We start from the raw sequence: 26,209 nt of genomic DNA, 5'->3' as shown, positions 1-26,209 counted from the left end.
GTGTGTGTGTGTGTGTGTGTGTAACCGTGTAGTCTAAATGCTTGTAATAGCTGGAACATCATCTTGTTTCATTCTGTTGGAGCGGGGGAGGGAGTGGTGTGTGTGTGTGTGTGTGTGTGTGTGTGTGTGTGTGTGTGTGTGTGTGTGTGTGTAACCGTCTAGTGTAAATGCTTGTAATAGCTGGAACATCATCTTGTTTCATTCTGTTGGAGCGGGTGTGTGTGTGTGTGTGTGTGTGTGTGTGTGTGTGTAACCGTGTAGTGTAAATGCTTGTAATAGCTGGAACATCATCTTGTTTCATTCTGTTGGAGCGGGGAGGGAGTGTGTGTGTGTGTGTGTGTGTGTGTTGGAGCGGGGGAGGGAGTGTGTGTGTGTGTGTGTGTAACCGTGTAGTGTAAATGCTTGTAATAGCTGGAACATCATCTTGTTTCATTCTGTTGGAGCGGGGAGGGAGTGTGTGTGTGTGTGTGTGTGTGTGTGTGTGTGTGTGTGTGTGTGTGTGTGTGTGTGTGTGTGTGTGTGTGTGTGTGTAACCGTGTAGTCTAAATGCTTGTAATAGCTGGAACATCATCTTGTTTCATTCTGTTGGAGCGGGGAGGGAGTGTGTGTGTGTGTGTGTGTGTGTGTGTGTGTGTGTGGTGTGTGTGTGTGTGTGTGTTAACAAATATGACTGTTGGGGTGTGTGTGTGGTGTGTGTGTGTGTGTGTGTTAACAAATATGACCACTAGAACGCCGAGATTCACATTGAATGTTATGTTGGCACCTGATTTAGAAAAGTTCTGTTTTAATTTCAGAGCCCAACCTTACATTTGTAAGAGCCAAACCTGTTTTTATATTTTACAACGTTGTAGAGACTCTATATACACAATAGTGTTATCATTATTATTTTAATTGTACATACTTGCATTATTTAACTATACTGTCTCTCACAATTCCTCAAGGAATGACTAATGTACCTTTATATTTGTTTTATTTTGTATATATACATAACGTGAGACGTTAATAGTAGACTGTCTGTCTGTCTGTCTGTCGTGAATATACAGACACCATGGACCGTGTTTATAAAGTTGTTTTTGATAACCCATTTTAACAAAAATATATTCTAAGCTAAACAAATTTTAAATCAATATTATATTTTAAAAACTTGTTTTAAACCTAAAAGAAAGATGCTTTATGTGAGACACGCCGGTGGTCCAGTGCACTAGGTTGTGTATTTGGCGCGGGCGAGAGTTAACGATCTATACTCCTTCCCACAGGGAACGACTTTTTCATATTATGGAATTTATTTATTTATAAGCCGATTGTTTTCTAAATTGGACACAAAAATAGTGTTTTGGGGTTATTTCCAAAACACTTTTACTTTTCTTCTTATATCGAACTAAACTAAAATTATTTACAAAAAACTATAGTTGGTGCTTCACTGTGTTGAGACGCGACGTCCTGGCATGAAGGACCAAACAGTGATGGTTTAGATGCTACTAGTCGGGACTTACAGCACAGTTTAAAATGGAAGTTAAACGCTGAAGACATGGCTATTCCGTTGCTCCAATGAATTGCTCCACTTTATAAGAATCCATACACGACAATATACATTGCACGGTCCAGCAGATGCAGCACCACAATTATCTCTCAAGTTTTCTCACACACCAAGCAGGGGCGGGACGTAGTCCAGTGATAAAGAACCTGCTTGATGTGCGATCGGTTTAGGATCAATCCTCTTTGGTGGATCCGTTGGGCTGTTTCTCGTTCCAGCCAATGCACCATGACTAGTATATCAAATACCTTGGTATGTGCAATCCTGTCTGAGGGATCGTGCAAATAAAAGATCCCTTGCTACTAATGAAAATTTTTAGCGGATTTCCTCTCTAGGACTATATGTCAGAATTACCAAATGTTTGACATCCAATAGCCGGTGATTAATAAATCAAAGTGCTCTAGTGGTGTCGTTAAAAAACCCCATACACTAACCACTATCCCGACCACAATCGAGGATGTACTTTTAATAATATATTATTGCCAAAAGGTATTTGAAGCAAATGGAATTAATCGAGTGGTTCTCTATAAATAAATAAATAAATAGAAATAATTTTTAAGATCAAGACTTAGGCAATGGAGTGTTTGTTACAAAGAAAACTAAACGAAACTAAGTAAATATCTGAATGACCAAGTCCAAATGACGTTTTGACAAGACCGTGATTGCTTTCACGACTCACTGTTATGAGCTGTGCTTATACAAGGCCTGGCACAATCTAGGACGATGCGTCCTTCCTACCTCGCCTGTGGGGGACGGCCATTCGCAAAACTGATTTGACAAAACACAAAACAGACTCATTGGGTACATATACCTAGCTATACAGAGTTGTGATGCCACCCACCCACTCACGAATCACTGTTAGATACAGCTAGCGAGCTCAGTGGATACAGAGTTGTGATGTCACCCACCCACTCACGAACCACTGTTAGATACAGTTAGCGAGATCAGTGGATACAGAGTTGTGATGTCACCCACCCACTCAGGGATCACTGTTAGATACAGTCAGCGAGCTCAGTGGATACAGAGTTGTGATGTCACCCACCCACTCACGAATCACTGTTAGATACAGATAGCGAGCTCTGTGGATACAAAATTGTGATGTCACCCACTCACAAATCAGATGCAGTTAGCGAGCTCATTCGATACAGAGTTGTCATGTCACCTACTCACGAATCACTGCTAAATGCAGTTAGCGAGCTCAGTGGATACATAGTTGTAATTTCACCCACTCACGAATCACTGTTAAATGCAGCTAACGAGCTCAGTGGATACAGTGTTGTGATGTCACCCACCCACCCACCCACTCACGAATCACTATTAGATACAGTTGGCGAACTCAGTGGATACACAGTTGTGATGTCACCCACCCACTCACTCACGAATCACTGTTAAATACAGTTAGCGAGCTCAGTGGATACAGAGTTGTGATGTCTCACACTCACGAATCACTGCTAAATACAGTTAGCGAGCTCAGTTGATACAGAGTTGTCATGTCACCTACTCACGAATCACTGCTAAATGCAGTTAGCGAGCTCAGTGGATACATAGTTGTAATTTCACCCACTCACGAATCACTGTTAAATGCAGCTAACGAGCTCAGTGGATACAGTGTTGTGATGTCACCCACCCACCCACCCACTCACGAATCACTATTAGATACAGTTGGCGAACTCAGTGGATACACAGTTGTGATGTCACCCACCCACTCACTCACGAATCACTGTTAAATACAGTTAGCGAGCTCAGTGGATACAGAGTTGTGATGTCTCACACTCACGAATCACTGCTAAATACAGTTAGCGAGCTCAGTTGATACAGAGTTGTGATGTCACACACTCACGAAACACCGCTAAATACAGTTAGCGAGTTCAGTGGAAACAGAGTTATGATGTCTCACACACGAAACACTGCTAAATACAGTTAGAAAGCTCAGTGGATACAGAGTTGTGATGTCACACACTCACGAATCACTGCTAAATACAGTTAGCGAGCTCAGTGGATACACATTTGTGATGTCTCACACTCAAGAATCACTGCTAAACACAGTTAGCTAGCTCAGTGGATACAGAGTTGTGATGTCACCCACTCATGAATCACTGTTAAATACAGTGAGCGAGCTCAGTGGATACAGAGTTGTGATGTCACCCACTCACGAATCACTGTTAAATACAGTGAGCGAGCTCAGTGGATACAGAGTTTTGATGTCACCCACTCACGAATCACTGTTAAATACAGTTAGCAAGCTCAGTGGATACAGAGTTCTGATTAGTATAGGGTGGTAAATTCCAAAGTCAAAATTTGAAGACGTCCATTTGGGAAATGTTTAACATTATCAATACAAGCATTTTGACACCAAACCTAATGATGTATCTCTTAAATAACCCCCCACCCCTTGAAATACAAAATTAAGTCCAAAAATGCGTTTTCTGGTTATATCGACGTTTGTATGCCCTGATTAATAATGAATAAATACTTTCATTTAGAATACTTTTTATTTATTTAAAATTGGAAACATTCAGTTACAGTTAGCAAGCTCAGTGGATACAGAGTTGTGATGTGTCACACTCACGAATGACTGCTAAATACAGTTAGCGAGCTCAGTGGATACAGAGTTGTGATGTCACATACTCACGAATCAGATAAATACAGTTAGCGAGCTTAGTGGATACAGAGTTGTGATGTCACCCACTCACGAATCAGTTAAATACAGTTAGCGAGCTCAGTGGATACAGAGTTGTGATGCCTTACACTCACGAATCACTTCGAAATACAGTTAGCGAGCTCAGTGGATACAGAGTTGTGATGTCACACACTCACGAATCACTGATAAATAGTTAGGTAAAGAAATGGCTGCCCCCAGTTAGAAGGAATAATCATGGTTTTTTATTAACTCTACGCGTTTTTCATTTGTTAAAGTGTCAGTATGTGTTGGTGGTCCGGGTATGCATCTTTCCAACACATAAGGCTCTTGTTGGAGTTTAGTTTACCTTTAAGGTGTCAGTATGTGTTGGTGGTCCGGGTATGCATCTTTCCAACACATAAAGCTCTTGTTTGAGTTTAGTTTACCTTTAAAGTGTCAGTATGTGTTGGTGGTCCGGGTATGCATCTTTCCAACACACAAGGCTCTTGTTTGAGTTTAGTTTACCTTTAAAGTGTCAGTGTGTGTTGGTGGTCCGGGTATGCATCTTTCCAACACATAAAGCTCTTGTTTGAGTTTAGTTTACCTTTAAAGTGTCAGTATGTGTTGGTAATCCGGGTATGCATCTTTCCAACATACAAGGCTCTTGTTGGAGTTTAGTTTACCTTTAAAGTGTCAGTATGTGTTGGTGGTCCGGGTATGCATCTTTCCAACACATAAAGCTCTTGTTTGAGTTTAGTTTACCTTTAAAGTGTCAGTATGTGTTGGTAGTCCGGGTATGCATCTTTCCAACACACAAGGCTCTTGTTGGAGTTTAGTTTACCTTTAAAGTGTCAGTATGTGTTGGTGGTCCGGGTATGCATCTTTCCAACACATAAAGCTCTTGTTGGAGTTTAGTTTACCTTTAAAGTGTCAGTATATGTTGGTGGTCCGGGTATGCATCTTTCCAACACACAAGGCTCTTGTTGGAGTTTAGTTTACCTTTAAAGTGTCAGTATGTGTTGGTGGTCCGGATATGTATCTCTGTTATAAGTTTATCCAACTAAACTTAGTGTCCATTTCCTCGTTTAAAAATCACAGACGTTAGCTTATCTATGCTATAAGTTTATCCAACTAAACTTAGTGTCCATTTGCACGGACTGAACCTGTGGGCTGCGCCTTTCACTAGTGGTCGACATCAATCATTTAAAAAATATTTGTATTGAAAATATATGTGACGAATTTAAATGGTACAATGAAAATAATATAAATACCATGCACAGACGTCGGAAGATGCAAAGGATTAAAGGGGCCAAATTCCCCCATTGAACTGTCAGGAATACAGGAGCGTATGCCACACCACCCCACCCCCCAAGAAAACACCCCGAAAGTGTGTTATGGTCAATTCTGCATTTTTAAACAAAATAAAATAAAAATATAAGCGATATTGAACCCAGTTTTATTCTGTTTACCAGTAAATCCCATTACATATTTTATAACAGAGCCATACAGTCTTACAATATGTACATGTTGCAGTCAATTTGTGCTTTAAAATAAACAAAATTAAAAACAAAAAATAAATTTCAAGATTCAAGCAATAAACCAATAAAACCTTCAAAATATTCATTCTGATGAATAACGTATGGTCACATTCCAAAAAATTGTTTTATTTCTTGTTATTTTAAAGTTGCAGTCTTGCCTCGACACATGACGTCCTTTACTAATTCAAAATATAAACACACCTACAGCTTTAATAAACTCGAATGTTATGGCTATCAACGGCCATCACACAAAATACCTCTACAAGTCAGTCGCCACTGCCTTTTTTTCTGGTTTTTCAAAAATATACTTTGTAACTAACTAGTGAAACAGCAGTCCGCTTTTCACATTTAAAATGGAGAGTAACACATTTTTGCGTGACGTTGATAATGAGTATAACAAAGCGAGATCGAAGAATGACGCGCGACGTTAAGAAAATACTTTGATGATCTGTTGTAAATGGTGAGATAATAAAACCCGACTCGAGACTGCAACTTTAAAAGTTCTTCACTAACTGATCGATGTCCCAGCACGTGTTTTCTGGCACTCCCTGCACGTTCTACACACACGTGTAGCCGGTTGGCAGCGCACAGTTTATTCCAGGTTGTGATAAGGAATTAACTAGACCACATGCGGCCGCCGTGTTGGGGGTGCAGTAAAGATCTAAACACGAGTTGAAAGTGAAGAGCAAGTTCTCTTTGGTTCCAACCCCCATGGCGAACAGACAGTCCCTATAGGGCGAATCCATGATGAACACTGAACATGCTCGAACACCCGCGATCAAAGTGGCGTCGTTCGTGCACGTGCCTTTCATGGCCGATGCCGAGACCGCTGTGCACGTAGCAGAGTCATTCGTTCTAAAAATAAATACATAAATAAATAAATAAATAAATATATATAGGCTATATATATATATATATATATATATATATACACACACACACATGTGTACTTTATATCTTCCGTTCTCGAATCCGTGCTTGTGTGTAATTGTAAGAAGATTTCATACAGATTATTTTATATATTTGAATTCGGATTATGTGTATGCTGTGAGTGGCGAATAGCATTATTTGTATTGCGTTATTTGTGTCGTTACATACAATTAATTTGACAAGGATTTATAGAAAGAAAGAAAGAAATGTTTTATTTAACGACGCACTCAACACATTTTATTTACGGTTATATGGCGTCAGACATATGAGGACCATACAGATACTGAGAGAGGAAACGCGCTGTCGCCACTTCATGGGCTACTCTTTTCGATTAGCAGCAAGGTATCTTTTATATGTACCATCCCACTGACAGGGTAGTACATACCACGACGCGACAGATTTATATGTCGCGCCGTACGCGTGCGATTAGGATACTGCGATTGAAATCAATGATTTCTAAAATAATCGCTCGCATCGCTCGCATCCGGTTAGGAAACAGCTTTAGGATACGGCAACTGAAATCAATGATTTCTATAATAATCGCTCGCACGGTTAGGATATAGCTTAAGTGTGGCTTTAGCGTCCAGTCATCACCGTGGTGCACCCAAACCTATTTCACGATGCTCGCCCCAACAGGTGTGTAATAAAAATATCTCACAAAAACTGAAAGTAATATGTTTTATTTAACGACGCACTCAACACATTTACGGTTATATGGCGTCGGACATATGGTTAAGGACCACACAGATATTGAGAGAGGAAACCCGCTGTCGCCACTTCATGGGCTACTCTTTTCGATTAGCAGAAAGGGATCTTTTATATGCAACATCCCACAAACAGGATAGTACATACCACGTCCTTTGTTACACCAGAAATAGCCCAATAGGTCCTCCGACGGGGATCGATCCCAGACCGACCGCGCATCAAGCGAACGCTTTACCACTGAGCTACGTCCCGCCCGCCACGAAAACTGATGTATTCTTCTTTTTTAAATGTGCCCAAGTGTCATATAGAAGTGGATGTGATGTCTGTTAGTAAGAAAGAAGAAACACGACTGTGTGGTGCTGAGTGTCATATACAAGTGGATGTGATGTCTGTTAATATGAAAGAAGAAACACGACTGTGTGGTGCCCGAGTGTTATATAGAAGTGGATGTGATGTCTGTTAGTAAGAAAGAAGAAACACGACTGTGTGGTGCCCGAGTGTCACATAGAAGTGGATGTGATGTCTGTTAGTAAGAAGGAAGAAACACGACTGTGTGGTGCTGAGTGTCATATACAAGTGGATGTGATGTCTGTTAATATGAAAGAAGAAACACGACTGTGTGGTGCCCGAGTGTTATATAGAAGTGGATGTGATGTCTGTTAGTAAGAAAGAAGAAACACGACTGTGTGGTGCCCGAGTGTCACATAGAAGTGGATGTGATGTCTGTTAGTAAGAAGGAAGAAACACGACTGTGTGGTGCTGAGTGTCATATACAAATGGATGTGATGTCGGTTAGCAAGAAAGAAGAAACACGACTGTGTGGTGCCCGAATGTCATATAGAAATGGATGTGACGTCTGTTAGTAAGAAAGAAGAAACACGACTGTGTGGTGCCCGAGTGTCATATAGAAGTGGATGTGACGTCTGTTAGTAAGAAAGAAGAAACACGACTGTGTGGTGCCCGAGTGTCATATAGAAGTGGATGTGACGTCTGTTAGTAAGAAAGAAGAAACACGACTGTGTGATGCCCGAGTGTCATACAGAATGGATGTGACGTCTGTTAGGAAGAAAGAAGAAACACGACTGTGTGGTGCCCGAGTGTCATATAGAAGTGGATGTGACGTCTGTTAGGAAGAAAGAAGAAACACGACTGTGCGGTGCCCGAGTGTCATATAGAAGTGGATGTGATGTCTGTTAGTATGAAAGAAGAAACACGACTGTGTGGTGCTGAGTGCCGTGTACAAGTGGATGTGATGTATGTTAGTATGAAAGAAGAAACACGACTGTGTGGTGCTGATTGTCATATAGAAGTGGATGTGATGTCTGTTAGTATGAAAGAGGAAACACGACTGTGTGGTGCCGAGTGTCATATAGAAGTGGATGTGATGTCTGTTAGTAAGAAAGAAGAAACACGACTGTGTGGTGCAGAGTGTCATATACAAGTGGATGTGATGTATGTTAGTATGAAAGAAGAAACACGACTGTGTGGTGCCGAGTGTCATATAGAAGTGGATGTGATGTCTGTTAGTAAGAAAGAAGAAACACGACTGTGTGGTGCCGAGTGTCATATACAAGTGGATGTGATGTCTGTTAGTAAGAAAGAAGAAACACGACTGTGTGGTGCCGAGTGCCGTGTACAAGTGGATGCGATGTCTGTTAATATGAAAGAAGAAACACGACTGTGTGGTGCCGAGTGTCATATACAAGTGGATGTGATGTCTGTTAGTAAGAAAGAAGAAACACGACTGTGTGGTGCCGAGTGTCATATACAAGTGGATGTGATGTCTGTTAGTATGAAAGAAGAAACACGATTGTGTGGTGCTGAGTGTCATGTACAAGTGGATGTGATGTTAGTAAGAAAGAAGAAACACGACTGTGTGGTGCTGAGTGCCGTGTACAAGTGGATGTGATGTTTATAAATATGAAAGAAGAAACACGACTGTGTGGTGCCGAGTGTCATATACAAGTGGATGTGATGTCTGTTAGTAAGAAAGAAGAAACACGACTGTGTGGTGCTGAGTGTCGTGTACAAGTGGATGTGATGTTTGTTAGTAAGAAAAAAGAAACACGACTGTGTGGTGCTGAGTGTCGTGTACAAGTGGATGTGATGTTTGTTAGTAAGAAAGAAGAAACACTTACGACTGTGTGGTGCTGAGTTGTCGGAGAGACAGGGCGAGGTCTTTCTCGGACGGGGTAGCGCCGGCCACGTTGTCGAACGGGTTGTCGTTCTGCATGCCGTCGCAGTTGCCGCATAGACCTTGTGGCGGGAAAGTAGCGGCTCGAGGTGCGTCCACAAAGCCGGACCCTAGAGTCGGGTTGAAGCCGATCGCCGTGTCACACTCAGTCAGAATGACCTGGTGTATCTGACCCATTTGCGACACTATTGGCGTGATGTCTGGGTCAGGGTTTGTGCCCGCACCCGTTGAGGTAGTCTGGATCTAATAATAATAATAATAATAATAATAATACAATAATAATAATAATAATAAAATAACAATAATAATCATGATGAAAGAAAGAAAGAAAGAAATGTTTTATTTAACGACGCACTCAACACATTTTATTATATGGCGTCAGACATATGGTTATGGACCACACAAATTTTGAGAGGAAACCCGCTGTCGCCACTACATGGGCTACTCTTTCCGATTAGCAGCAAGGGATCTTTTATTTGCGCTTCACACAGGCAGGATAGCACAAACCATGGCCTTTGTTGAACCAGTTATGGATCACTGGTCGGTGCAAGTGGTTTACACTTACCCATTGAGCCTTGCGGAGCACTCACTCAGGGTTTGGAGTCGGTATCTGGATTTAAAAATCCCATGTCTCGACTGGGATCCGAACCCATTACCTACCAGCCTGTAGACCGATAGCCTAACCACGACGCCACCGAGGCCGGTAAATAATCATGATGATGACGGCGTCGATAATAATAATAATAATAATAATAATTAATAATGATGATTGATGATAATGATGATGACGATGATGATACTGGTGATGATGATGATATTGATGATGTCAGTGTCACTTTAATGATACCCAGTGAAAGTTTCAAATGTCCACTCCGGCGGTCTGGTACTCACGTTGATGCCGGCCTGTGAGGCGACGATGTCTAGCCTGGTGTTGTCTCTCGTGACGACGGCCACGATCTCCTTGACGAACTGGCGGAACCGGTTGGCCTGCGTGGGCCGGCGCTCCGTGACGAGGCGAACCTGCACGCTGCACGTCATACCGGAAACCACCGGACTTGTGAACTCCGTGTACACGAACTCGCACGGTAGGATCGTGCGCACCCTCTGACCGTCGTACAGCATCGTGTGGGGGTCACCGAAACTCAGACATGGGCAGCGGGCAGCTAGCGGTCACAAAGGCATATTTCAAAAAGTAGTCAACACCAGACAAAACAAATTCAAATTAGCAACTCAAACTGGATTTTGGCTTCAATAATTTCGTACATGTTTAAAAAACACCCAATCTGTTTAAGCTACTATAATGAATACCAGAAACACATGGTGTACACACATTAATATTATAAGGAAGGAAATGTAATTAATATCCAGATTTATTCATTAAAAGCCTTGTTAGCAGAGAACATGTTTAAATGTCTTTAAAGTCAGGAATGCCCTTTTAAGCGTCATGACTGTCATTTCGTAATGAAGTACTAGTATAATGATGACGAAAGCACTTTAAAATGTGTGTGGTTTAGCAATTTGGTAAATGTGCTTCAATAAAAGAAAACTCGTGACTTACAAAATAAAATCAAACACTGGATTTAATTCAGGCATCATTGGTCAATGCAAGTAACAGCAAATTTTCAGTATGAAATGAGATGTGTGACTGTCATATCGTTAAATGGTGCTTGGGGTCCATAATAAAAAGCACATTTGGCATTGCATGTTGACAGCGGTACAACGTCAGCTGATGAGACGGTGGATCTCAGGAATAGTGACAGAGATCCATTCACGAGTTAAAACATGTTTAACGTTGTGGACGTTGTGAATATGCACGTGGTTCTCTCGCACCCTACAACCAAACAAATCCCATACTTTCACAATAGGGAACAAGTCAGATGATCATGCATGCCACTTTAGTGTCACAATATTGTTTCTCTGAAGAAGTCCAGTCGTTAGTCTGGCTGAAAGCTGGCGTGCATTGTCCTGTTGAAACAATACCACATGGATGCCGCTGCTTGAACTGAATGACAACTGGCTGAATGCTGGCGTGATGCCGCTGCATGAACTGAATGACAACTGGCCGAATGCTGGCGTGCATTGTCCTGTTGAAACAATAACACCTGGATGCCGCTGCATGAACTAAATGACAACTGGCTGAATGCTGGCGTGCATTGTCCTTTTGAAACAAAACCACCTGGATGCCGCTGCATGAACTGAATGACAACTGGCTGAATGCTGGCGTGCATTGTCCTGTTGAAACAAAACCACCTGGATGCCACTGCATGAACTGAATGACAACTGGCCGAATGCTGGCGTGCATTGTCCTTTTGAAACAAAACCACCTGAATGCCGCTACATGAACTGAATGACAACTGGCTGAATGCTGGCGTGCATTGTCCTGTTGAAACAATAACACCTGGATGCCGCTGCATGAACTGAATGACAACTGGCCGAATGCTGGCGTGCATTGTCCTGTTGAAACAATAACACCTGGATGCCGCTGCATGAACTGAATGACAACTGGCTGAATGCTGGCGTGCATTGTCCTGTTGAAACAAAACCACCTGGATGCCGCTGCATGAACTGAATGACAACTGGCCGAATGCTGGCGTGCATTGTCCTGTTGAAACAATAACACATGGATGCCGCTGCATGAACTGAATGACAACTGGCCGAATGCTGGCGTGCATTGTCCTGTTGAAACAATAACACCTGGATGCCGCTGCATGAACTGAATGACAACTGGCCGAATGCTGGCGTGCATTGTCCTGTTGAAACAATAACACCTGGATGCCGCTGCATGAACTGAATGACAACTGGCCGAATGCTGGCGTGCATTGTCCTGTTGAAACAATAACACCTGGATGCCGCTGCATGAACTGAATGACAACTGGCTGAATGCTGGCGTGCATTGTCCTGTTGAAACAATAACACCTGGATGCCGGCGTGCATTGTCCTGTTGAAACAATAACACCTGGATGCCGGCGTGCATTGTCCTGTTGAAACAAAACCACCTGGATGCCGCCGCATGAACTGAATGACAACTGGCTGAATGCTGGCGTGCATTGTCCTGTTGAAACAAAACCACCTGGATGCCGCCGCATGAACTGAATGACAACTGGCTGAATGCTGGCGTGCATTGTCCTGTTGAAACAAAACCACTTGGATGCCGCTGCTTGAACTGAATGACAACTGGCTGAATGCTGGCGTGCATTGTCCTGTTGAAACAATACCACATGGATGCCGCTGCTTGAACTGAATGACAACTGGATGAATGCTGGCGTGATGCCGCTGCATGAACTGAATGACAACTGGCCGAATGCTGGCGTGCATTGTCCTGTTGAAACAATACCACCTGGATGCCGCTGCATGAACTGAATGACAACTGGCCGAATGCTGGCGTGCATTGTCCTGTTGAAACAATACCACCTGGATGCCGCTGCATGAACTGAATGACAACTGGCCGAATGCTGGCGTGCATTGTCCTGTTGAAACAATAACACCTGGATGCCGCTGCTTGAACTGAATGACAACTGGCTGAATGCTGGCGTGATGCCGCTGCATGAACTGAATGACAACTGGCCGAATGCTGGCGTGCATTGTCCTTTTGAAACAAAACCACCTGGATGCCGCTGCATGAACTGAATGACAACTGGCCGAATGCTGGCGTGCATTGTCCTTTTGAAACAATACCACATGGATGCCGCTGCTTGAACTGAATGACAACTGGCTGAATGCTGGCGTGATGCCGCTGCATGAACTGAATGACAACTGGCCGAATGCTGGCGTGCATTGTCCTGTTGAAACAATACCACCTGGATGCCGCTGCATGAACTGAATGACAACTGGCCGAATGCTGGCGTGCATTGTCCTGTTGAAACAATACCACATGGATGCCGCTGCATGAACTGAATGACAACTGGCCGAATGCTGGCGTGCATTGTCCTGTTGAAACAATACCACCTGGATGCCGCTGCATGAACTGAATGACAACTGGCCGAATGCTGGCGTGCATTGTCCTGTTGAAACAATACCACATGGATGCCGCTGCTTGAACTGAATGACAACTGGCTGAATGCTGGCGTGATGCCGCTGCATGAACTGAATGACAACTGGCTGAATGCTGGCGTGATGCCGCTGCATGAACTGAATGACAACTGGCGGAATGCTGGCGTGCATTGTCCTGTTGAAACAATACCACCTGGATGCCGCTGCATGAACAGAATGTCAACTGGCTGAATGCTGGCGTGCACTGTCCTGTTGAAACAAAACCACCTGGATGCCGCTGCATCAACTGAATGACAACTGGCCGAATGCTGGCGTGCATTGTCCTGTTGAAACAATAATACCTGGATGCCGCTGCATGAACTGAATGACAACTGGCTGAATGCTGGCGTGCACTGTCCTGTTGAAACAAAACCACCTGGATGCCGCTGCATGAACTGAATGACAACTGGCCGAATGCTGGCGTGCATTGTCCTGTTGAAACAATAACACCTGGATGCCGCTGCATGAACTGAATGACAACTGGCTGAATGCTGGCGTGCATTGTCCTGTTGAAACAATAATACCTGGATGCCGCTGCATGAACTGAATGACAACTGGCCGAATGCTGGCGTGCATTGTCCTGTTGAAACAATAACACCTGGATGCCGGCGTGCATTGTCCTGTTGAAACAATAACACCTGAATGCTGGCGTGCATTGTCCTGTTGAAACAAAACCACTTGGATGCCGCTGCATGAACTGAATGACAACTGGCTGAATGCTGGCGTGCATTGTCCTGTTGAAACAATAACACCTGAATGCTGGCGTGCATTGTCCTGTTGAAACAAAACCACTTGGATGCCGCTGCATGAACTGAATGACAACTGGCTGAATGCTGACGTGCATTGTCCTGTTGAAACAATAACACCTGCATGCCGCTGCATGAACTGAATGACAACTGGCTGAATGCTGGCGTGCATTGTCCTGTTGAAACAAAACCACCTGGATGCCGCTGCATCAACTGAATGACAACTGGCCGAATGCTGGCGTGCATTGTCCTGTTGAAACAATAATACCTGGATGCCGCTGCATGAACTGAATGACAACTGGCTGAATGCTGGCGTGCACTGTCCTGTTGAAACAAAACCACCTGGATGCCGCTGCATGAACTGAATGACAACTGGCCGAATGCTGGCGTGCATTGTCCTGTTGAAACAATAACACCTGGATGCCGCTGCATGAACTGAATGACAACTGGCTGAATGCTGGCGTGCATTGTCCTGTTGAAACAATAATACCTGGATGCCGCTGCATGAACTGAATGACAACTGGCCGAATGCTGGCGTGCATTGTCCTGTTGAAACAATAACACCTGGATGCCGGCGTGCATTGTCCTGTTGAAACAATAACACCTGAATGCTGGCGTGCATTGTCCTGTTGAAACAAAACCACTTGGATGCCGCTGCATGAACTGAATGACAACTGGCTGAATGCTGGCGTGCATTGTCCTGTTGAAACAATAACACCTGAATGCTGGCGTGCATTGTCCTGTTGAAACAAAACCACTTGGATGCCGCTGCATGAACTGAATGACAACTGGCTGAATGCTGACGTGCATTGTCCTGTTGAAACAATAACACCTGCATGCCGCTGCATGAACTGAATGACAACTGGCTGAATGCTGGCGTGCATTGTCCTGTTGAAACAATAACACCTGTATGCCGGCGTGCATTGTCCTGTTGAAACAATAACACCTGCATGCCGCTGCATGAACTGAATGACAACTGGCTGAATGCTGGCGTGCATTGTCCTGTTGAAACAATAACACCTGGATGCCGGCGTGCATTGTCCTGTTGAAACAATAACACCTGCATGCCGCTGCATGAACTGAATGACAACTGGCTGAATGCTGGCGTGCATTGTCCTGTTGAAACAATAACACCTGGATGCCGGCGTGCATTGTCCTGTTGAAACAATAACACCTGCATGCCGCTGCATGAACTGAATGACAACTGGCTGAATGCTGGCGTGCATTGTCCTGTTGAAACAATAACACCTGGATGCCGGCGTGCATTGTCCTGTTGAAACAATAACACCTGAATGCTGGCGTGCATTGTCCTGTTGAAACAAAACCACTTGGATGCCGCTGCATGAACTGAATGACAACTGGCTGAATGCTGGCGTGCATTGTCCTGTTGAAACAATAACACCTGAATGCTGGCGTGCATTGTCCTGTTGAAACAAAACCACTTGGATGCCGCTGCATGAACTGAATGACAACTGGCTGAATGCTGGCGTGCATTGTCCTGTTGAAACAATAACACCTGCATGCCGCTGCATGAACTGAATGACAACTGGCTGAATGCTGGCGTGCATTGTCCTGTTGAAACAATAACACCTGGATGCCGGCGTGCATTGTCCTGTTGAAACAATAACACCTGAATGCTGGCGTGCATTGTCCTGTTGAAACAAAACCACTTGGATGCCGCTGCATGAACTGAATGACAACTGGCTGAATGCTGGCGTGCATTGTCCTGTTGAAACAATAACAGCTGAATGCTGGCGTGCATTGTCCTGTTGAAACAAAACCACTTGGATGCCGCTGCATGAACTGAATGACAACTGGCTGAATTCTGGCGTGCATTGTCCTGTTGAAACAATAACACCTGGATGCCGGCGTGCATTGTCCTGTTGAAACAAAACCACTTGGATGCCGCTGCATGAACTGAATGACAACTGGCTGAATGCTGGCGTGCATTGTCCTGTTGAAACAATACCACCTGGATGCCGCTGCATGAACTGAATGACAACTGGCCGAATGCTGGCGTGCATTGTCCTGTTGAAACAATAACACCTGGATGCCGCTGCATGAACTGAATGACAACTGGCCGAATGCTGGCGTGCATTGTCCTGTTGAAACAATAACACCTGGATGCCGGCGTGCATTGTCCTGTTGAAACAAAACCACTTGGATGCCGCTGCATGAACTGAATGACAACTGGCTGAATGCTGGCGTGCATTGTCCTGTTGAAACAATACCACCTGGATGCCGCTGCATGAACTGAATGACAACTGGCCGAATGCTGGCGTGCATTGTCCTGTTGAAACAATAACACCTGGATGCCGCTGCATGAACTGAATGACAACTGGCTGAATGCTGGCGTGCATTGTCCTGTTGAAACAATAACACCTGAATGCTGGCGTGCATTGTCCTGTTGAAACAAAACCACTTGGATGCCGCTGCATGAACTGAATGACAACTGGCTGAATGCTGGCGTGCATTGTCCTGTTGAAACAATAACACCTGAATGCTGGCGTGCATTGTCCTGTTGAAACAAAACCACCTGGATGCCGCTGCATGAACTGAATGACAACTGGCTGAATGCTGGCGTGCATTGTCCTGTTGAAACAATAACACCTGGATGCCGGCGTGCATTGTCCTGTTGAAACAAAACCACTTGGATGCCGCTGCATGAACTGAATGACAACTGGCCGAATGCTGGCGTGCATTGTCCTGTTGAAACAATAACACCTGGATGCCGGCGTGCATTGTCCTGTTGAAACAATACCACCTGGATGCCGCTGCATGAACTGAATGACAACTGGCCGAATGCTGGCGTGCATTGTCCTGTTGAAACAATAACACCTGGATGCCGCTGCATGAACTGAATGACAACTGGCCGAATGCTGGCGTGCATTGTCCTGTTGAAACAATAACACCTGGATGCCACTGCATGAACTGAATGACAACTGGCCGAATGCTGGCGTGCATTGTCCTGTTGAAACAAAACCACCTGGATGCCGCTGCATGAACTGAATGACAACTGGCTGAATGCTGGCGTGCATTGTCCTGTTGAAACAATAACACCTGGATGCCGCTGCATGAACTGAATGACAACTGGCGTGATGATTTCGACAGATGAATTTTTTTTTATTATTTCAGCCATTTAAATAAAGGAGAGCCCAATAACGATGATGTATTTGATTTTAATATGGACGAAGTACTAAACGTAGTAACCGACAATGATATTATAAACGAAAAAATTACTGAAAATGAAATAATGCAAGCTATATCACAATTAAAATTAAACAAGGCGGCAGGTGTAGACAAAATAATTAATGAATACATTAAATCAACAGCCACCTTGCTCCTGCCAGTTAACGTTAAGCTTTTTAATACAATCTTTCATAATGGAGTTTTACCTGAAGAATGGCACACTGGTATTATTATACCAATATTCAAAAATAAAGGAAGTCGACTACATCCCGAAAATTACCGACCAATTACATTACTTTGCTGCTGCTCTAAACTATTCACAACATTACTAAATAACCGTTTAAATAAATTTATCGCAGAAAACAATATAATTAGTGAGGCCCAAACCGCATTTCGGAAAGGCTATTCAACTACGGATCATATTTTTACATTACATCACTTAATAGATATCCTTAAAAAACGAAAGTAAAAGCTATATTGCGCTTTTGTTGATTTTGAGAAGGCATTTGATATGATACCCAGAAGGCTACTTTGGCATAAACTTCTGCAAAATAATATCAACGGTAAATTCTTTCTACGAAATGTACCAAGGCCTAAAATTACTTATTCTTATAAATAATAAACAATCGGCTTTATTCCCATGCAATATCGGCATCCGTCAAGGTGAAAATTTATCCCCAATTTTATTTTCCCTGTATTTAAACGATATAGAAGATTACCTAACTAACCATGGATGTCAAGGAGTTGCTCCTATGTCCGATAATCAAAATTCACAATTAGATATTGTACTACATATGTTTTGTTTGTTATATGCAGACGATACCGCGCTTTTATCAACCTCCGCAAACGACTTACAACACACCTTAAATATATTTTATCAATATTCTTTAAAATGGAATTTTAAAATAAACTGTAGCAAAACGAAAATATTAATTTTTGAGGGAACCACTAGAGATTATAAACATACTTTCAAGATCGAAAACACTGTTCTAGAGAATGTAAAAGAATATAAATATCTTGGAATTATCTTTACTAAATTAAATAACTTCCGTATTACTAAAACTAAGCTCAGCCAACAGGCTACTGAGGCCATGTATTTTGTATTATCAAAAGCCAAAGATAATCATTTATCAACCGAATGTAAATTAAAAATTGAAACAATAACACCTGGATGCCGCTGCATGAACTGAATGACAACTGGCGTGATGATTTCGACAGATGAATTTTTTAATTATTTCAGCCATTTAAATAAAGAAGAGCCCAATAACGATGATGTATTTGATTTTAATATGGACGAAGTACTAAACGTAGTAACCGACAATGATATTATAAACGAAAAAATTACTGAAAATGAAATAATGCAAGCTATATCACAATTAAAATTAAACAAGGCGGCAGGTGTAGACAAAATAATTAATGAATACATTAAATCAACAGCCACCTTGCTCCTGCCAGTTTACGTTAAGCTTTTTAATACAATCTTTCATAATGGAGTTTTACCTGAAGAATGGCAAACTGGTATTATTATACCAATATTCAAAAATAAAGGAAGTCGACTACATCCCGAAAATTACCGACCAATTACATTACTTTGCTGCTGCTCTAAACTATTCACAACATTACTAAATAACTGTTTAAATAAATTTATCGCAGAAAACAATATAATTAGTGAGGTCCAAACCGCATTTCGGAAAGGCTATTCAACTACGGATTATATTTTTACATTACATCACTTAATAGATATCCTTAAAAAACGAAAGAAAAAGCTATATTGCGCTTTTGTTGATTTTGAGAAGGCATTTGATATGATACCCAGAACGCTACTTTGGCATAAACTTCTGCAAAATAATATCAACGGTAAATTCTTTCGAATTATCTACGAAATGTACCAAGGCCTAAAATCACTTATTCTTATAAATAATAAACAATCGGCTTTATTCCCATGCAATATCGGCATCCGTCAAGGTGAAAATTTATCCCCAATTTTATTTTCCCTGTATTTAAACGATATAGAAGATTACTTAACTAACCATGGATGTCAAGGAGTTGCCCCTATGTCCGATAATCAAAATTCACCATTAGATATTGTACTACATATGTTTTGTTTGTTATATGCAGACGATACCGCGCTTTTATCAACCTCCGCAAACGACTTACAACACACCTTAAATATATTTTATCAATATTCTTTACAGTGGAATTTTAAAATAAACTGTAGCAAAACGAAAATATTAATTTTTAAGGGAACCACTAGAGATTATAACCATACTTTCAAGATCGGAAACACTGTTCTAGAGAATGTAAAAGAATATAAATATCTTGGAATTATCTTTACTAAATTAAATAACTTCCGTATTACTAAAACTAAGCTCAGCCAACAGGCTACTAAGGCCATGTATTTTGTATTATCAAAAGCCAAAGATAATCATTTATCAACCGAATGTAAATTAAAAATGTTTGATTCAATAGTCCTTCCAATCATGTTATACGGATGTGAAGTCTGGGGACATGAGAAAATTGATACATTTAATTCCGTACAAATACATTTTTTAAGACATATTTTACCTTATTAAGAAAGCAACACCATTTTTTATGTTCTTTGGAGAGCTAGGGAGACTTCCTATTGAATTAATAATTTATAGAAGAATGGTATGTTACTGGGCAAGGCTTTTATCAGGAAAGCAGTCAAAATTTCCGACGTTATTGTCTAAAGTAATGCTAAATGACTACATTGTTAACGGAACAGAATATAAATGGGTCATTACTATTAAAAACATTTTGGAAAACTTGGGAATGGGTAATGTCTCTCGCAACAAATTAAACAAAGACAAACTGATCAATTTATTCACAAACATGGAGAAGTAACATATCATTATCTTCGAGAGGCAAAACCTACCAATTATATAAGCAACAACTAATTTTAGAAAAATACATTAATATACTTCCAGAAAAACTGTGGAAACCACTCTTAAAATTCAGAACATCAAACCATTATTTACCGGTAGAAACAGGACGCTGGAATAATATTTCATTAGAAGATAGAATTTGTACCCTGTACAATGAAAGTGAAATTGGTGATGAGTTTTACTATCTTTTCATTTGCCACTTTTTTTTGTAATTCTAGGACTCAATTTTTACATCGACCAAGTACGTATACATTCAAAGAACTAATGTAAAAGAAACGAATCAGTACACTAAAGAATTTAGCAAAGTTTATAAAAGTAATTATGAATGCATTTAAACATCCTTGATATTTCACATCCCCAACCCCCAGAAGTACATTTTACATATATACTGCACATTAATTTAACAGTTTATATATTTGTATTTTTATGAATATTCGCAGCTTTATGTTGTATGCAAATGTTCATAGGAATTAATTCACAATCATTGTAATTTAACTTTTGTATTCTCTTTCATCTTGTCACGTGTTTATAGAAATATTATGTATATATTCCTCCTACGCCGTTGTGCAACGGCCAGAAAGTAAATAAAGTCTTGTCTTGTCTTGTCTTGTCACTGTCATGCTGAGGATTCACAGTTATGATGAAAATGAGGATGTTTTGTCCGATGTCATGAATTCCTGCCCACATCACGACGCTACCACCATCAGCATGAGGCGATGTTGTACCACGGCCAATGCCCAATGTGCTTAGAAACGTTACTGACAATTGTCAGATTTTTGTGTATGGACCATCAAGCGCCATTTAACGTCGTGACAGTCACACATGCCATTCTGTATTGAAAATCTCCTGTTACTTACACTGACAAATGATGCCTCAATTAAATCCGGTGTCTGATTTCATTTTGTAGGTCACGAGTTTTCTTTTCTTTAAACACATTTACCAAATTGTTAAACTTTTTTTTTAGCTAAGTATATATATTGAGGTGTGGTATAACGTATTCATTAAAATTATTCCAATGAAATGTATGACATTTTTTTTCTATCCGACACCAAAATATAATTTTCGTCCAACACAAAAACTAAAGTACCTATAGAAGACAAAGGGTTAATCAGAGAAGTAAGTTAGTTAATCTAGATTGCAAACATGTTTCTTGGTTATGAATAAACATTGGTTAATTAAAGTTCCCTCATATACTTTTGATAGAATGTTGCATTAATTCTGTTAAGATGGCATCTTCGATTTCTATCAATGTCCGACACCAAAACTATTTAAACTTCACCAAGTCAAAACGGGTTAATTAAGGAATTTGTTATGCATATTATTAATGCAGCTCCTCCTGCCTCATACAAAACTATATTACTTTACTTCCTAATGTGAATGACTTAAAAGGAATGCAAGAGAAAAGTTTCAGATCCCATCCGACACCAAGACTAGTATTTTGAAATGTGCACATCTTGCGAGTGGCAGTCCTCCTACAGTTGGAAGGGTATTTCTTCCAGAAGAATGCTTCTCATACATTAGCTCGAGTCACCTCGAGTCCTCCCCTTGTTGATATGTTTTAGGTACAGACTTACATGTTGTTGACCAGTGCCAACGTGTCACGTGTCGCATACTTTTCTCTATGTCACCACAACAAAGTACAGCGCATGTTCGTTTCGCACAGAGGTGTCGGATTTGTTCGTGTAGGGGTGTTTTAAAAACATCTGGGTTTATTGTAAGTGAGCCATGAAAGGTTCCACTGTGTTTAGTTAATACTTTGAGGGAAGGGTTGTAGTACCGATATTTAGGAACGTTGTTAGGTTCATGCATTGCATATATAGCGTTTCAACTACAAACGATAACACTGTCGCCTGTGTGATTTCATTTGCTATAGTACAGCCTATAATGTAGTTGCCATGGCCACGCCAATATCTTACCTTGCGAGACACAGAGGAATCGGCCGGATCCAATGAAGCCCGGTGAACACATACACAATCCACCCTGACAGACCGCGTTAGGAGCACACTCGAACTGTCCACACAACTGTCCTGAAATGTGAAATCATTACATCAGTCCATCCATCCACCCATAGATCCATCCATTCATCCATCCATCCATCCATTCATCAAACCATTCATCCATCCATCCATCAAATCATTCATCCATCCATTCATCCATCCATCCATCCATCTATCCATCCATCCATCCATCCATCCACCTGTCTATCCATCCACCCATACACAATCCACTCTGACAGACCGCGTTAGGAGCACACTGGAACTATTCACACATTACCTGACCTGAAATGTGAAATCATTACATCATTACATTAGTCCATCCATCCATCCATCCATCCATCCATCCATCCATCCATCCATCCATCCATCCATCCATCCACATATTCAATTATCCATCCACCCGTCAATTCATCGTTCCATACACATCTATTGGTAATGGTTATATGAATGCAATCGAACTCGGATATGAATACTATACATTCCGTCGTGAACAAGAATCACACATACCCGGCGTCGCTGACAGCTAGATCCATAGCACGTCATCTCAATACATAAAAAACAAACATTATTAATAGCTAAATAATAATAATAATAGAAATAATAATAAAAACATTAATTAAAAAAACAAAAAAACAAATAAAACAATCACGTTTAAATATTTAGTTAAAATTTTAATTAAATAGTTTTTGTTTTCACGTGTATTATAATGAACATCCATATGTCCACCTATAAACGACGTTTGTTTTATGCAGAACGAGACATGGACCTAACCGCGAAACACTAACAGAACTTGTAGTTTACGAGACATGGACCTAACCGCGACACACTAACAGAACTTGTAGTTTACGAGACATGGACCTAACCGCGACACACTAACAGAACTTGTAGTTAACGAGACATGGACCTAACCGCGACACACTAACAGAACTTGTAGTTAACGAGACATGGACCTAACCGCGACACACTAACAGAACTTGTAGTTTACGAGACATGGACCTAACCGCGACACACTAACAGAACTTGTAGTTAACGAGACATGGACCTAACCGCGACACTAACAGAACTTGTAGTTAACGAGACATGGACCTAACCGCGACACACTAACAGAACTTGTAGTTAACGAGACATGGACCTAACCGCGACACACTAACAGAACTTGTAGTTTACGAGACATGGACCTAACCGCGACACACTAACAGAACTTGTAGTTAACGAGACATGGACCTAACCGCGACACACTAACAGAACTTGTAGTTTACGAGACATGGACCTAACCGCGACACACTAACAGAACTTGTAGTTAACGAGACATGGACCTAACCGCGACACACTAACAGAACTTGTAGTTTACGAGACATGGACCTAACCGCGACACACTAACAGAACTTGTAGTTAACGAGACATGGACCTAACCGCGACACACTAACAGAACTTGTAGTTAACGAGACATGGACCTAACCGCGACACACTAACAGAACTTCTAGTTTACGAGACATGGACCTAACCGCGACACACTAACGTTGAGTTAACCGCAACAGCTGATGCCGTAACCGCCGCCACCGTAAAGTTACTTGCTATATCTTCCCTTTTAGTTCGTGAAGGCGACACAAAAATGATAATGAAAAATAATAATACATACCAGATAAATGACCATGCATCTGTGTGCCAATCATTTTCCCTTTACCATAGTTTGACACCCAATAGCCGATGTATTTGTCGTGCTGGGGTGTCGTTAAACATCTAATTTAATCTCATCTGTGTGTCAATTCAATTACCACCTGAACAGTGTTAATACGTTACCTTGTATCTGTGTATCAATTCAGTTTGATACGTTAGCTGATATCTGTATAATAATTCGTTTACCACCCGAACAGTTAACACGTCAGATACGTTACCTTGTATCTGTGTAAAACTTCATTTGGACAAATGTAGTTAATATGTCAGATACGTTAGCTGATATCTGTGTTACAATTCAGTTTACCGTTAACACATCAGATACGTTACCTTGTATCTGTGTAACAATTCAGTTGGACACATGTAGTTAACATGTCAGATAGATAGATAGATATCTAGTTTAACGTGCCCATATACCACTAGGGTTTCGAACACGCCCATCCCGAGTCCTGCTACCGATAAAATCGGTGGCCTGACTCGGAATGGGGGGGGATTTAGAATTTAAAAAAAATTAAATAAAAAGTTACAAGCCAAAAATAAAAAGAATTGACTACTCGGCCGAATATTTCTATAATTTGGAGCATTTTAGAAGGACAGTTCAAAAATAAATAAGAGAAAGAAGAGATGATCGGACTATTTGATAATATTAAACAAGCAAGTAATTTCGACATAAAATTTTGAGGCCGTTTGGATGCACAGCTGCTAGGGACGAAATGGGTTACATCCCGTCAAGAAAACCCCTAGATTGACAGTCATTAGATGTTGAAGGTGTAGTGCTGTGCTGAAATACAGATCTTGAGAAGCCGGATCCGTCTGAACGAGAGAGACGGGTATAGTCCAGTCGTCATGGGTTGGTATAGTGGTGCGGACGGGCCCGACTCCGGAGGATACGAGATGGTATCACTATAAAGCAAAGTAAAGTCTAAAAAAGAGTAGTAGGGGCCGACCCCGCTTCCTATTTCTTCTTAGAGTGGAGCGGTCAATCCTCCAGTGCTGCTAGGACAGGCTCGGACATGTAGAGACTAAACGCGAACAACCGTGGCGTTCTGCGAAATGGCCGTCATACGAGTCACGAAAAAACAAGTCAACATAGTCAGCCGGATAAATGACGAGGCAAGGAATCTCGATAAAAAAGAATCTAACCTGGTGGTGCAGGCTGTCGAAACGAGAAGCGTTCCAGCGTTCAATCAGTTCCAATGGCCGCATACATCCCAGTAGAAAGCTTCATTTCGCTGACAAAAACAACGAAATGAAGGACCCCCAAGTGGAGCACACGAAAGCACGTGCACATGACAGATACGTTATCTTGTAATTGTGTAAAAATTCAGTTACCACCTGTACAGTTAACACGTCAGATACGTTACCTTGTATCTGTGTGATAATTCAGTTACCACCTGTACAGTTAACACGTCTGATACGTTACCTTGTATGTGTGTGAGATTCAGTTACCACCTGTACAGTTAACACGTCAGATACGTTACCTTGTATCTGTGAGAATTCAGTTACCACCTTTACAGTAAACACGTCGGATACGTTACCTTGTATCTGTGTGATAATTCAGTTACCACCTTTACAGTTAACACGTCGGATACGTTACCTTGTATCTGTGTGAGAATTCGACTGAAGACGAAAACGAACGTGATGTAGTTGGCGTGCACCATGTTGGTTAGCTAACTACACTAAACTAACCCCCAGATCGCCAGACTGCCATCGTTATATAGCGTCACCTGGCAGTAACCGGGCACCCCCGCAACGAGCACACGTTCCCTCGTGACTTTTTTTGTTATAGTGCTTAATCTGGAAAACAGTTTTAAACCCATTTATCACTGAATGTGACGGCTGTTACATCGACCTCTGTTGTGAAAAAAAGAGAGTAGTTTATATTAGGTGTAAGTTATACTACTCGGTATATGTGCAAAGTTATACTCCTCTAAATACGTAAAATAATTTCTCTCCATAATAATAACAATAAAACAAAAATAATAGTAAATAATAAAAAAAAGTAAACAAATAAAAACTTGAAAAGAATAACACCCCCCAAAATCCCTCCCCCCAAAACAACAACAACAACAAAAACCAGCAAAAAAAACAAAAAACCCCACATCAACCACAAACATGGAAATGCGACAGACTTGTTTTACATATAT

General features: G+C 41.5%; 1 protein-coding gene across 1 annotated transcript; it reads right to left on the bottom strand.

The window, feature by feature from the left end:
- Positions 1–5,594: 5,594 nt before the first annotated feature.
- On the bottom strand, positions 5,595–25,738 carry LOC121367383. Its single transcript, XM_041491526.1, has 5 exons — positions 25,660–25,738; positions 22,308–22,418; positions 10,413–10,684; positions 9,466–9,764; positions 5,595–6,547 (listed from the first exon to the last, which is right to left on the bottom strand). The coding sequence occupies exons 1-5, from the start codon at positions 25,721–25,723 to the stop codon at positions 6,250–6,252; spliced, it is 1,044 nt and encodes a 347-aa protein (XP_041347460.1). The 5' UTR covers positions 25,724–25,738; the 3' UTR covers positions 5,595–6,249.
- Between the last annotated feature and the right edge of the window lie 471 nt (positions 25,739–26,209).

Source organism: Gigantopelta aegis, chromosome 3, assembly GCF_016097555.1.
Source record: "Gigantopelta aegis isolate Gae_Host chromosome 3, Gae_host_genome, whole genome shotgun sequence".
Lineage (NCBI taxonomy): Eukaryota > Metazoa > Mollusca > Gastropoda > Neomphalida > Peltospiridae > Gigantopelta > Gigantopelta aegis.
Note: the sequence above shows the minus strand (reverse complement) of the source record. Positions and strands in the feature narration are given on the sequence as shown.

Excerpts from the sequence above, each read along its gene's own strand:
- LOC121367383 (XM_041491526.1), bottom strand. The coding sequence starts at position 25,723 with ATGGTGCACGCCAACTACATCACGTTCGTTTTCGTCTTCAGTCGAATT. Across the intron at positions 9,765-10,412 it reads CCTCACAGGCCGGCATCAAC|ATCCAGACTACCTCAACGGG; the intron begins GTGAGTACCAGA and ends TATTATTATTAG. Across the intron at positions 6,548-9,465 it reads CAACTCAGCACCACACAGTC|AACGAATGACTCTGCTACGT; the intron begins GTAAGTGTTTCT and ends ATTTATTTTTAG.